General features: G+C 55.1%; 3 protein-coding genes across 3 annotated transcripts; all 3 read right to left on the reverse strand.

Moving 5' to 3' along the window:
- Positions 1–542: 542 nt before the first annotated feature.
- On the reverse strand, positions 543–4,185 carry PODANS_1_9890 (uncharacterized protein; the record flags this gene model as incomplete). The annotated part of the gene is made up of 2 exons (XM_001908617.1): positions 543–3,594; positions 3,671–4,185. 2 exons carry the CDS (start codon positions 4,183–4,185, stop codon positions 543–545), a joined length of 3,567 nt encoding a protein of 1,188 aa, XP_001908652.1.
- Positions 4,186–6,260: 2,075 nt separating this feature from the next.
- PODANS_1_9900 (uncharacterized protein) lies at positions 6,261–8,757 on the reverse strand (the record flags this gene model as incomplete). Its single annotated transcript, XM_001908618.1, has 2 exons — positions 6,261–6,725; positions 6,883–8,757. 2 exons carry the CDS (start codon positions 8,755–8,757, stop codon positions 6,261–6,263), a joined length of 2,340 nt encoding a protein of 779 aa, XP_001908653.1.
- A 3,071-nt stretch (positions 8,758–11,828) lies between these two features.
- On the reverse strand, positions 11,829–12,531 carry PODANS_1_9910 (uncharacterized protein; the record flags this gene model as incomplete). The annotated part of the gene is made up of 3 exons (XM_001908619.1): positions 11,829–12,140; positions 12,204–12,358; positions 12,426–12,531. The coding sequence occupies 3 exons, from the start codon at positions 12,529–12,531 to the stop codon at positions 11,829–11,831; spliced, it is 573 nt and encodes a 190-aa protein (XP_001908654.1).

Genomic DNA, 12,531 nt, shown 5'->3' on the forward strand with positions numbered 1-12,531 from the left:
TGCTCGGAAGTTTTGCCCAATCCCATTCCACCCATCCACCCAACAACAACTAAACTAAATGGTAATACAGTATACACTATGTTATTTAACCCCCTTCTTCCCTCCTATAATAACCAAATCCAATCCACTCTACCCCGATAAAAATGGCACCGAGAATCGAACAACAACCCTCCCCAAAAAGAGCAAGTATACAAGAACAATAAACCCCAAAACCCCCTTGCAAAACAAACCCAGGGTATGTCCATCAAGAATGTCAGAAACAGAAAAAGAAAAGAAAAACTTGGCTTCAATAATAATCCAAAAGACAACCTCCTGTCCCCTTACCTATGCTTTCAAAGCAGAAAAGGGACATGCTCCAAAAAAGCGTGGTGTTGCGCCGTTTTCCAATTGCAAAAATCCCTGCAATGGCAAATGCATTCATCCAAACATGGCTTCCCAAAAAAAAACAACAACAAAAAAACCATAACACGATCCAACATGTTGTGTGTGTGTGTGTGTGTGTGTGTGTCCTCGTTCAAACCATTAGGGCGTGGTCAGGGGGCTCACCTCACCTCGGTAGACAACCCCCTAAACCTCTCCTCAAAAACCCTCATCCTCTCCTCCTCAATCACCCTCTGCAGCCTCCTCGTCTCCCTCACCGCCTCCTCCCTCTGCTCCTGCAGGTTCATCACCTCAATCTGCGCAATGTTCATCCTCCCCACAACCTCTTGCATCTCGGCATCCGCCGCAGCAAGGGCACCCTCCAGCTCGGCCACGCGCCCCTTGAGCACCTCAACCTGCTGCGTCATGGTGCCGTCGCTGCCATCCAGCGAGTTGGCAGACCGCCTGATGTCTGGCCGGGCGGTGCCATAAGGCGAGAGAAGAGGCGTCGACATGCGGGGTGACTTGAGGTTGTTGGGCGAGGACACGCTGCGGAGGCTAAACATGGGCGACAGCGGCGACTTGGAGGGAAAGTGTCGTGGGCTGCGGAGAATGCCAGCATTGTCGCGAATGCGCTGGAGCTGGTGGCTGTGGGCGTCCTTGAGCATGGCCAGCTCTTCCTCGTGGCGGGCCACCCGCTCTTCAGCGCCCGTCTGGGCGTGGACGACCTGCTCCTCGAGCGCACGAAGGCGGCTTTGCATGCCGGCAATGCGCTCGGTGCTCAGTCTCTGCTCAGCCTCACCACGGGCAATGGTGGTGGCCAAACGGGAGCGCAGAGCAGCATTGACATCAAGCTGGGAGCGCACCTGCTGGGCAAGCTCCTCCACCCGACGGGCAGACTCTTGCAGCTGATCAGCAAGATCCTGCTCCACGGCAAACTGCTGCTTTTCCGAGGCTTGCATATTCTCGAGCCGAGTCTTGAAAGAGCTCGCCTCCGAGCGGGCATCCTCACGCTCCGACACGGCCGTCGAAAGCGACTGCTCCAGCCTCTGAATAGCAAGCTGCATCCTTTCATCCGAGCCGGCCGACTCCTCCAGCTGCTTGATTCTCTCCAACGCCTCGGCATACGCATCTTGCAGGCCCTTATACGCCTTTTCAAGAGAAGCCGACGTGACAGGCGCGACTCGCTCCTCGTGGCTGCCGCTGGCACGGAGCAGAGATTCCGGAACCAAAATGTCATTCTCCCTCAGCAAGATCCGAAGCGTGGCGATTTCCTCTTCGGCGCGGTCGAGATCCATCTTGAGCCCACCCAGCCCCTTTTCCACCTGCCACTTTTGCTCGATAGCCTCTTCTGCCCGGCGACGCAGCACATTAATCTCCTCGCGAAGGTTCGAGACGTCTCTTTCATAGCCAGCCTTCTTGGGGGAAGCCGTGAGCAACCGGTCCCGTTCCATCTCCAGCTGGCGAATCCGTTTGGCGTTCTCGCGGTTCTGGAGCTCCTGTCTTTCAAGCAAGCTCCTGAGCGCACTGTGCAGCGCATCACGCTGAGCCTCGACGTCCTTCAACCTGTCGGCAAGGACCTCTCTTGGCTCGGTAGACGCAGGACCAGGTCGCGTGCTGTTGGACCGGGAGAGAGACACGGGGCGGTTCTTGTTCTTGAGAGACCCGGCAGTGACCGATGCCGACCTTGACAGGGCCATAGACATGCGAGTGCCGGTCTGCTTGAGCTCGGCATTTTGGGACCGCAGAGCCTCGAGCTCCTGCTGCATTTTGGAGGTTTCCGAGTTGAGTGACCGGAGAGCCTCAATCTCCCGCTGCATCTGAGAAGCATCGGCAGTTTGCGACCTGAGAATCTCAATCTCCTGCTGCAGTCTGGAAGTGTCGGCATCCCGTGACCGAAGGGACTCAATCTCTTGCTGCATCTTGGACGTCTCGGCCGTCTGCGACCTCAGAGTCTCAAGCTCCTGCTGCATCTTGGACGTGTCGTAGGCAAGTCTGGCGTTTTCGGCAGCCTCGGCCTCCAACCCCTCGACACGCATGCGCAACTGAGGAACGATTTCATCGCGTAGGTTGTCCCGCTCGTTTGACGCCGTTTGAAGCTCGCTCTTGAGCGCCGCAAGCAGGTCCTCAAAGTTGCTCTTGGACTCCTGCTCCTCGGCAAGCCGACGAGTCAAATCCTCGCATGTAGCCTCCAGCTCCTTGACCCTGTCGCTCGCCTCAGCATTGCCCAGCTGGGCGACATCAACCTCGGATGCCTTTTGTTGCAATTCCTGTATTTGCTGATCCAACAGCCGTCGCATGGTGCGCTCCTCTTGGAGCTTGGTGGTGAGCTCCAGTCTGAGCTGGGCTCTCTCCTGTTCGGCCCTGCGCTGTACTTGCGACACCTCTTCCTTGGCGTGGTCATATTCGCTAAACCTGGCCGAGCTGTAGCCAGAGTCTGAGAAATAGTCGCTCGTTCTTCTGCCCGGCACCTGGGCACTGTTGACCTGCTCCTGCATCCTGTCAACGAGGTCCTCCAGATCCATCTCTCGCCGAATGGATGCGGCCAGTTCGGCGCCGATGGCCTTCAACTCGTCTTCCATCTCTTCGATCTGAACCAGCGATGTCGTGCTGTCTGCGGGTGTTTGTAGGTAAGATTCACAATACTGCACGGCGGGGCTGTGCAGGTCGTCATTGGAGTAGGCGGATGGGCTCTTTGGTGACAGTGGGACGTCATAAGGCTCAGACTCTGTCACGACAGTCACTGGATTCTGAGAGGCGGGTGACAATGCTCTGTCGTCCGAGAACTCTGTTACCGAGGAGCGTGACGGTGAAGCGGCCCAGCCGAAGAAGGCGCCCAGCTTAGAGGACGCTGGCGATTTCGGTAGCGGCTTGTTAAGATTACTGTCTCTGGCAGTCCTGACGGGTGACTCTGGCACACTTTCAATGGGTGATCCGAGGTCCAGGTGTGGTGGTGGTTGTTTTCGTGAGATGAAGGACATGGTCTTGGTGTTGGTATTAACGTGTGTGGCGGGTTTGCCCTCGGCCTCTTGCTCCGGACCCGGAGAGTAGAGGTGGGTGTATTCGAACTGGTCGTAATCTGATTCCTGACTGGCTACACTGACCGTCCTAGCGCTAAGGCGGCCGCTTGGTTCGTGTGCGTGTGGTGTTTGAGAGGCGGCAGGGTTCCTTTCAACAATGTTTCGTAGCTGTACGTCTTCTTCCGCACCGTCCTCTTGGGCGGTAGGAGATGATCTGTGAGAGAAAACCTGGTCAGTTCCATATTGCCACCACTTTACCCGGAATAAAGTGACGACGAATCACGACATACAGGTGGCGGCTGCTGTCCAGGCTTGGGGCGCGTTCCACAACCCGCAGCGAGCTGGATGCTAGGAGGTTGCTCTGGCCTGGAAACTCATACAGCGTTGGGCTGTCGAGCGAGACGGACCTGGCGAACCTCTGCTCCGGGCGTTGGAGGTCCTCATAGAGCTCGGGCAGACGCGGGGACGAGTACCGAGTGGCCAAAGGCGAGGCCGTCAGGGACAGAGGCTTCCTCTTGATGGGGCCGGCTATCTGGGCCAAGCTGAGGGACCGGCCGCCGCGAGGACTCGGGAGTGGCTGCTTGGGTAGCTGTTGGTCCGATGTCTCGCTCGGTCCAGGAGGCGAGATGGCCGAGCGTGGTGACTGGACTCTGGATGAAGCACTTGACGTGTCAGAGAGCCGCCTATGCTCGTGACGCTCAGGCTCGGGTGACTGAGGGGGAGGGTGGGAGAAGGTAGTTGGTGTGTGAACCCCTTCTTCAAAGAAGAAGCGATGTGCGTTGGGAGCAGCCATGGTGGTATACATAAGATGAGTTTGGAATCGATTTGCAACGCAAGAGTGCAACGGCGGATTCGACTAGAGAATCGGCACTTGGGGGGGTCCAATCTTCATGCTTGGCTTGGCCTGACCTGGATTGGCTCTAGGGGGAGAGTCGCAATTAACTGGGAAATGTCGAGGGACTGGAAGTGACAGCGAGGAAAGGTCATGAGAAAAAGGAGCATCACAAATTGGCGAATTGGCGCCCGGCTGCTTTGGGACATCCCTTCCGCTGTACTGTGCTGTGGGGCCCCCTTCCATGCCAACCGTTCGCCTACAGGACCGGGATCCCTGGCACAACTCACCTCGGGCGCCCCCAATCACGGTCCAGAAGCAGGCAAGAGCGTTTTGTTCCTTGCAGCTCAGGTGGTGCACGTCCCCCCCCTCCCCCCGATGCTCCCCAATCGCGGCGCCAATGCCGCCCCATTATCTTCTTATCCCCCGTGTACCCTGCGCAGCCGAGATGCAGGTACGGTTTGTGTCGCTGCAGAATATTCAATAAAAGGGAACTGATGTAGAAAGAACAAGGAGAAGCCTTCCCATCACCTATTGGCTTTTCCCTAAACTCAGGGGACATCCCGTCGAGTAAGGCCAGCAGTTCGTGATGAATCCAGCCAACCAATGAAGCAAACAGGGAATATCAAATCCAAATCTCCACACGGTGCATTGACGAATGAGACATGAACTCGCGATTGCCTCAAGGCTGGTGCTTCCTTCCTTTCTTCCCAGGTCCTTCCTTCCTTTCTTCCCAGCTCCTTCCTTCCTAACCGCCGCCAGCCCATCAGCCTGCCACGTCCTGCCTATGATCCCATTCTTTTCTTCGGGCGCTTCGGAACAATTCTTCGTGGGTATTCAAGAGAATGCCGTCAACATCTGCATCTTATACCCCCCCCCCCCCAATCACCAGCGTCACGCTGAATGTGAATCTGCAATTTCGCGTCTGCGGAGCCAAAGACCTTCCCCCTTGGCCCTAAACACAGACCAGATCAGACCCTTCCTTTGCGGGGAAAAAACGGCCGACCACTCAGCCCGCTTGGCCTCATCGATGCACGACATCACCTACCTATGCCGTGCCTTGCATCGCACCATCATGGCGCCGGTGATACTCTGTCGGAGAAGAAATATTTGTCTCCTCTCGTCCCAATGCCGGTTCAAACCTGCGGTGTTCGGTTCAACGGGCGGTAATGCAAAGACTCGGAGAAACAGGCGGACGGACACCGATGTGTGTGTGTGTGTGCTGTGTGCGACAGAATGACAACATCAAGAATTCCACTGCAACTGCAACTGCAGCTGCAACTGCAAAAAGAAAAAAAGAAAAAAAAGAGAAAAAAAGAGAAAAAAAAGGGAGAAAAAGGAGAGAAAAAAAGAGAAAAAAAAAGAAGAAAAAAAAGAAGAAAAAAAAGAAGAAAAAAAAGAAGAAAAAAAAGAAGAAAAAAAAGAAGAAAAAAAGAAGAAAAAAAAGAAGAAAAGAAAAAACTTTCGGGCCTCTGACAATGGCCTGAACGGGGACGGACCCAGCCGCTCGGCCACGTTGCTGAAGAAGAACCTCTGGAGGCGAGGGCGGGTAAACAAGTTTGATCGTCGAAACGTTGTTTTCTTTGGATGTGGTTTGGAACTTCCGACCCACACAGCTATCAAAGCTCGGTGTGTACAAGAGCTTGTTACATCCAGATGATTACGGAGTTTTTGTTATTGTCTCTGGTTTTTGTGTCACTGCCACAGAGCCGCAGGTTTGACTCAGAATCGGACGAGAAAACTGCTTTCTGCATGCCGGTGTTTGGGGACAGTAGGAAGAAAAGATGACATCAAAACACAAAATAAATAGAGAGCAGGTATGTAAAATCCCAGAGAGTCGCCAAATACCCAATTTCCCATCCATGTATGTATATACCCAATCCTTCTAACCATAACCCAACCCCCTCCAGCAGCTGTGAGCGCGAATGCCTCTTATATATGTGTCGTCATCCGTAGAATGCGAAACTCCAAGGCCCAGACAAAGGAAAAGAAAGATCGTGGTGTAAAGCTCATGAAGTCGTAAGCAGGCATCTCCCTCAGCATCTCAACTAAACATGAAAGCCCAACCCCCTTGCTCGTCTCGCCGCCTCCGCTCCAGTACCTCTCATCCTCGGCCTCGCTCCGGCCATCCCCGGCGCCCACGGAGGAGGAGTTCCCCTCACCAACCCCGGATTTGCCCCCGTCATCATGGGCGGGTCTCTGTCTCCGGGTTCCGGTGCAGGCGCGGGTGGCTCCTCCGGGGCAGCGGGTGCGGGAGCAACTGGTGCTTCAGGCTGCCTGTTACGTCTCTGAAGATGAGGAAAGAGCCACGCTGCTCCAGGCATGCCAGGCACACCCTGTGGAGCAACACCTGGGATATCGGCAGGAATGACCGGCCGGTGAAAGAACGGACGATGTGGAAGTCGCTGCCCGGTTGGATCTCGAAGGGTGCCATCATCATTGAAGAGCTCGGCGCCGGGGAGAGGGCCTTCGGTGCAGCCTTCGTTGTGACGGCAGAGGAGAAGACCGGTGCCCTGGGCGTGAAAGTAAGAGGCGGTGCAGACATAGCACCATTCGTGACCGCAGTGGCCTGGGGGGGGGAAAAAATACCAGTCAGTTTCTATTATTCTCGTGGCTGAAGAGAGAAGAGAACCTACAGGTTATGTGATTACACCCAGCCGTTTTGCTTACTCTCCTCCCGCATTTGGGGCAATCCTTGGTCATCCCGGCCACTTCCCTTTCCGAGGCTTCCTCCTGTTCTTTTTTATCTTTTTGTCTCCTTCGGTATTGCTTGCATGTTTCCTCGGGATGGGAGACGTTGTGCTTGATACAGTGGCTGCCCTTGCACTTCCTGCAGTTAAAGGTAGGACACGCCTCCTGATCCCCAACCACACAACCATACTCACAGCCCACAGTGACGCACTGGACATACCCCTTCGTCTGCTCCAGTGCATCCCTCAGCAACCACCGGTCATACCGCTCAAAAACCTCTCTTGTCGCGTACCGCTTGACATCGTGATGTCCCAGGACAGCTGAGCAGTCCGTGTCTGGACACTTCAGCCTCTTCCACCTCCCCGCCTCCATACTCTCCACCAACCACCGGCCCAAACACTCCTCGCAAAGCGGCGGCTTATGCCCTTTACACCCCCCAGCAACAACCCTAACCGGGAAATCCGTCACCCTCCTCCCCTCAACACAAACATCGCAGCTCTCCGTCTCCCTCAACAACCACCCCTCCTCCCCAGCAAAAACTTCTGCTTCTTCCACCCCCCCAAACTCAACCTCGTAAACCCCACCCCAAACCACCCCTTCGGTCTCCCCCACCCTCCTCCCATCAAACCTCACCCTCAACCCCCCCGATCCCAACAACCCCTTCCTCGACAACCGACTCCTCCCCCTCCCCTCAGTGACGTTAACCAACCCCCCCGTCACAAAATTTGCTTTCAAATCCCTCACAGTCCACTTCCCCTCCCCACTCCCCGGATGAACAACATACCTCCTTCCCGCCCTCTCATTCCCCCACCCCTTCAGCCTCACCTCCACCCAACCCTCCCTGTGCCGGACATGAACCGCCAGATACCTCGTCAGCCACCTCTTCCCCAACTCCCGCAACACCCACCCCTCCCCCTGGAGGAACCCGTGAAACATCCCATCGTCGGCGTACAGCCTTATCCTTCTTGGCTCTTTAATCCCAAGGTAACCCGCTATTTGTCTCCTCACCTCCCCCACTGTTGCGCCGTCCTCTTCAATGAGTTTGTTGAGTTCCATCTTTTGGGTGTTGTTGATGCAAATGGAAAACTCCCATTTTGTTGTTGGGGGGGTGTTGTTGTTGTTGTTGTTGTTGTTGTCATCCACGAGTCGGTACCAAACCGTCACCCGTGACGACCTGCCACGTGAAGACGGGATTTGGGCGCCGGTTTCTAGTTGTTTTCCCGAGGAGGTGAATAATTTGACCACGGCTTGTTTCTCAGACTTGAGTTCGTCTCGGATGAACCGCTCTACTCGGTCGACTGCCAACCCACCGGAAGAAGACCGGAACTGGAAGGAGAGCTTGAGGAAGGAGGGGTTGGAGTCGAGGAGGGGTTTGAGGTCTAGGGTTAGACGGGTTTTGGCTGGTTTGGTGGAGGTGGAGATTCTTGAGCCGGCTTTGGAGAGGGAGCGTTTCTTTCCTGGGGGGGTGCCGATGTTGCTGGAGGGGGATTTTTTGTGCTTGGGTTTGGGGGGGCGGGGGCGGAAGAAGGGGTTGCGGTGGCGAGGAGAGGGCTTTTTGTTGAGGGGGATGTCGTAGACGTGGTCTGTGGAGGGGTTGGGGTTGGGGGGGTATTTATGTTTTGGTTTGGAAGATGGGTGGTGGTTGTGGGAGGATGATGATGGTGGGGGGGAGGGGTCTTGATGGTGGGAGCGGCGAGATCGGTGATGGTGGTGTGAGGAGGAGGAAGGTTGTTGTTGTTGTTGTTGTTGTTGTTGATGGGGGCGGAAGAAGCGAGATAAAAAGCCGGCGGGGGTTGAGTTGCTTCTGCTTCTGCCGCCGCGGAGCTCGAGGGGGGGGTTTTGCTCTTCGGGCATTTTTGGAGGGTTGGGTGATGAATAAGTGTGAGAGAAGATGTATAAGTGGGAATGAGAAGTGGAGTGGTTGGTAAAAAGGTGATGAAAAAAGAAGGTAAAAATGATGTGGTTGATGAAAAGTGATTGTTGTGAACAGCCGCTCTTCAGAAGAGCTGCTGTCAAAAGTTGGCGGTGGTGGTGTGAGTGATAATGATAATGATGGTGGTGGTGGCAAGGCTGTGAGTGGCCATCATGAAGAACAGTACCCAGGCAGCCGTGTCATTTCCTAGCAACGAGATGTCAATATTTGTATGGGAGAAACACAAGCTGCATAATCAAGCGTCAAGCCGTCAAGCCACGAGGACGGGGAGGGAGGGGGGGACAAGACATACATACAGTATTTGATTTTTCTTCACGAAGAAAGATGGATGCCTTACCTTTTGAAAGCCCCAGATTGGGAATTGTTCGGATGGTGGAGAGCAAGGCTCGGTGGCATCCGATCCAATAGACGGTGAACACTGCAGACCACTGCAGCGGTGTCGTTTGTCAGCAGCCAATCAACCGAGAAGGGCTGCAGGAAAGGTGTGTTGTCAAGAGGACCAAGTACCTGGCTAGTCTGTTAGTATGGAGTCTCTCGGCCATCCATCCTCAGAGTGACACACAACACAAGTATCCACATCCACATCAAAGAAGCCGTTCCAGTTGTATAAAAATCTACAGCGAAAAAAAAAAAAACAATACACAGATACAACACAAAACTCCCCTGGGAACCCCCCCGTCAGCTCACATCCGATGCCCTCTACCCTTCCGCTGCCACCTCAGCGGTCGTCCCAATCATCGCGCATGTAGTCGGGTTTGACCTGGAACCTCGTGGAAATTCCACCACGAAAGACCACTTCCGAGTAGGACCTCGTCTATAGTATCGTTAACCCACCGCGGGTCGTCTTGGACTTCCCTGGCAGGGTCATCATACTCCCTATCCACAAATATCAGCTACCCCCCCGGCCTCACCGCCGTCACAAACATCCTCCACCAGTTTATGATCCGAGTTGAAAAAGCTTCCTCAAGCCACAGGCATTGTAGCCCTGCGGGCCGACGTAGCTCTTCAGACCTGCAATCACCAGCCTCCTCAGCTTCTTCCCCCTCGTCGCCTTTGCAATCTTGGCCACAAAATGCATATCGAGGTAACCCCACGTCTCTTCCACATCTTCTATCGGGTCGCTCGGGTGGTTGGTCGGCGCAAACAGGCCTCTCCAGTCCAGATAGACGTCCTCCAGGTTCTGCATGTCGTCCCACTCAATCTTGGACTGATTCGCCTTCTCCTTGGCGATCCACAATGCTAGTTCCCTTATGCGGTTGTTGAAAAGGGTCTTGTGGTCGGGGTTGTCTAGATACCACCTGGAAGCTTTCACATCGTTGAGCCAGTGAAGCCCAAACAAATCCCCCAGTCCCTTCGCGTCCCAGTGCAGATTTGTTGTTGATCATCAGCCGCCGGATTCGCCTGTACATGTACGCCCGGTACACCGATTTATCCCAATCCCGATATGTGTCTCCTCCCGGCCACCGGGTCGGCTTGAGGGGATCAGCCTCCTTCTCCTAAACGGCTCACCCACCCGTCAAAAGACTGCTCCAACTCCCCCTTGTCCCTCAAATTCGCCGGCCTCACCCACTCCACCGCCGCCGCATCCCTCCCCTCCCCAAACGGCACCACCAACCTCGGATCCTCCGCAAACCACAACCCCATTATATGATCCCCCCTCCCCATGATCCCACCCCGCCCTCAGCAACCTCCCCGACCCCCTAGCCACAGGACAATCCTTCTCCCCGTCGTACTTGTCATGCTCATAGTCAGTCGCCACCCTCCTCATCTCAGTATGCTCCGGCACAACGTAAGCATCCACCCTCTTCACCCTCAACTGCTCCTGCACCACCCGATCCTCCCCCGGCGAGCAAATCTCAACCCGGGCGCGGAGGCGATCAAGCAGGCACTTATCCATCTTCATCGTCTCGTTCGCAATCTGAAAACTCAACTCGGGCGGCAGCGTCCGTCTCATCCCGTCAAAGCCGGTTTGGTCGAGCGCATGGATGCGCGCGATCCAGTCGGGGACCTTGTCATGGTAATAAGCCTGCCCGGGGTCGCGCGCGGGGAGGAGGGGCGGCCGCCAGGGTCGGTATATTCTAAACATGCGGCCATCCCTGGGATCCAAGCCTAGGGTCACGTTTGGGTCGAGCGGTTGCTCGCGAGGTAGAGAGCGTACCCGAACAAGTTCCGATCGTTGCAATCTATGACGGGGAACGACATGGCGTAAGTAAGGAGAACTCACGTATAAAATGTCGATAAATGATATCGGTGTGGAAATCCCTTCCAGGCAATAAAACAAAAGTGGTTTGCTTGAGTCTGGGATGGTGGTGGTGAACGGCAAGCGTTCCCAAGCTTCCTGAGGGTTGTGGAAAATGGGCGGTTGTAGGCTGATATGTGATCCCCCTTTCCGGTCACCAGTGGCAACAAAGATCCCCCTCCCCCCTTTCATAGACCAGTCTCTTGTCAAATCCTCTCTACCCACAACCCACCAACAAAGCCCGCCTCTACTTTCACATCCCAGTTCGGTCGACTACTCCTTTGAACCATGGTGCACATATCGACAACAACATGGGTCCAGACAATCGCGCGCTTTGCCCGCGGGGCCTAAAAATCAAATGGATATATTTCTCCCTTTCATGTGCTCGCTCTCTAGCTCTCTCTCTCTCTCTCTCTCTCTCTCTCTCTCTCTCTCTCTCTCTCTCTCTCTCTCTCTCTCTCACTCACTCACTCTGGTTACATATCATCAGCCGGATCATTCGTCTTCTTCTCATGCAACATTAAGGTCCCTATAGGCCGGCTGATGCAAAATCAAAACAAAGCCTTTCTTCTGTCCAGAGGAAGAGAAAATCAATACAAGAACCACAAAAGATTACACGATCGACCGCCGCCACACTCTTGACGCATAGACCAAGGGTATTGACTCTCATTACGCGGTATTATTCACCACCATAAGCTGCCGCTCAGCACTACCCGTCTCCTCACCACCGTGTAGCCCGTATTACTATTACGCTCAAAGAAGAGCAGCAGCAAAAACACCGGCAGCAACGGCAGCAATGCCGCTTCCAAAGTTGGTAGGAGCGGCAGCCTGAGAAGTCGACGTGCCGGGAGGGTTGGTCTGAGCGGCGCCCTGGGTGTTGGTGGGAGAAGTGGTGCTAGCCTCGTCCTCGTCCTCGTCGTTGCTGCCGCCGCCACCGGGGGTGGCGTCATCGGGGTCGAGGGTACCGCAGTGGTCCTTGATGTCGGTGGTGCACTTCCTCAGCTCGGAAGCGCTGCCACCTTGTCTCTCGGCGGTGCACTGGCTGAAGGCTTCCTCGCAGATGAACTGGGGCAGGTTGGTCAGCGGCTAGTCAAGCGGGGCTCGTCCTGTCAAAGCAAAAAGACTCACAGTAGGGAGGGTGTTGGCGTAATAGTCAAGACCGGGAGTGGTGCCATTGGAGCAAAGGCATTCGTAAGTCAGGTCAGAAGGTTCGCAGTCGTTCTTTTGGAGGGAGCCGAAGCAGAGTAGGCCGCAAGAGTTGAACTGGGCAGTGCACCATCCGGCTGTCGCAGACGGTCAGTTTCATTTCTACTCGGTATGCAACAGTGGGTCAGGTTCAGTACGACATACATCTTGTGGAGGCCTCGACCTTGGTGATGTCGATGGTGAAGTTTTGGTTCTGGGAAACAACAGCAGTGACCGCGGAGAGGGCGGCGAGGAGGATAGATTGACGCAT

The sequence above is a fragment of the Podospora anserina genome, chromosome 1 (assembly GCF_000226545.1).
Source record: "Podospora anserina S mat+ genomic DNA chromosome 1, supercontig 2".
NCBI classification, from domain to species: domain Eukaryota; kingdom Fungi; phylum Ascomycota; class Sordariomycetes; order Sordariales; family Podosporaceae; genus Podospora; species Podospora anserina.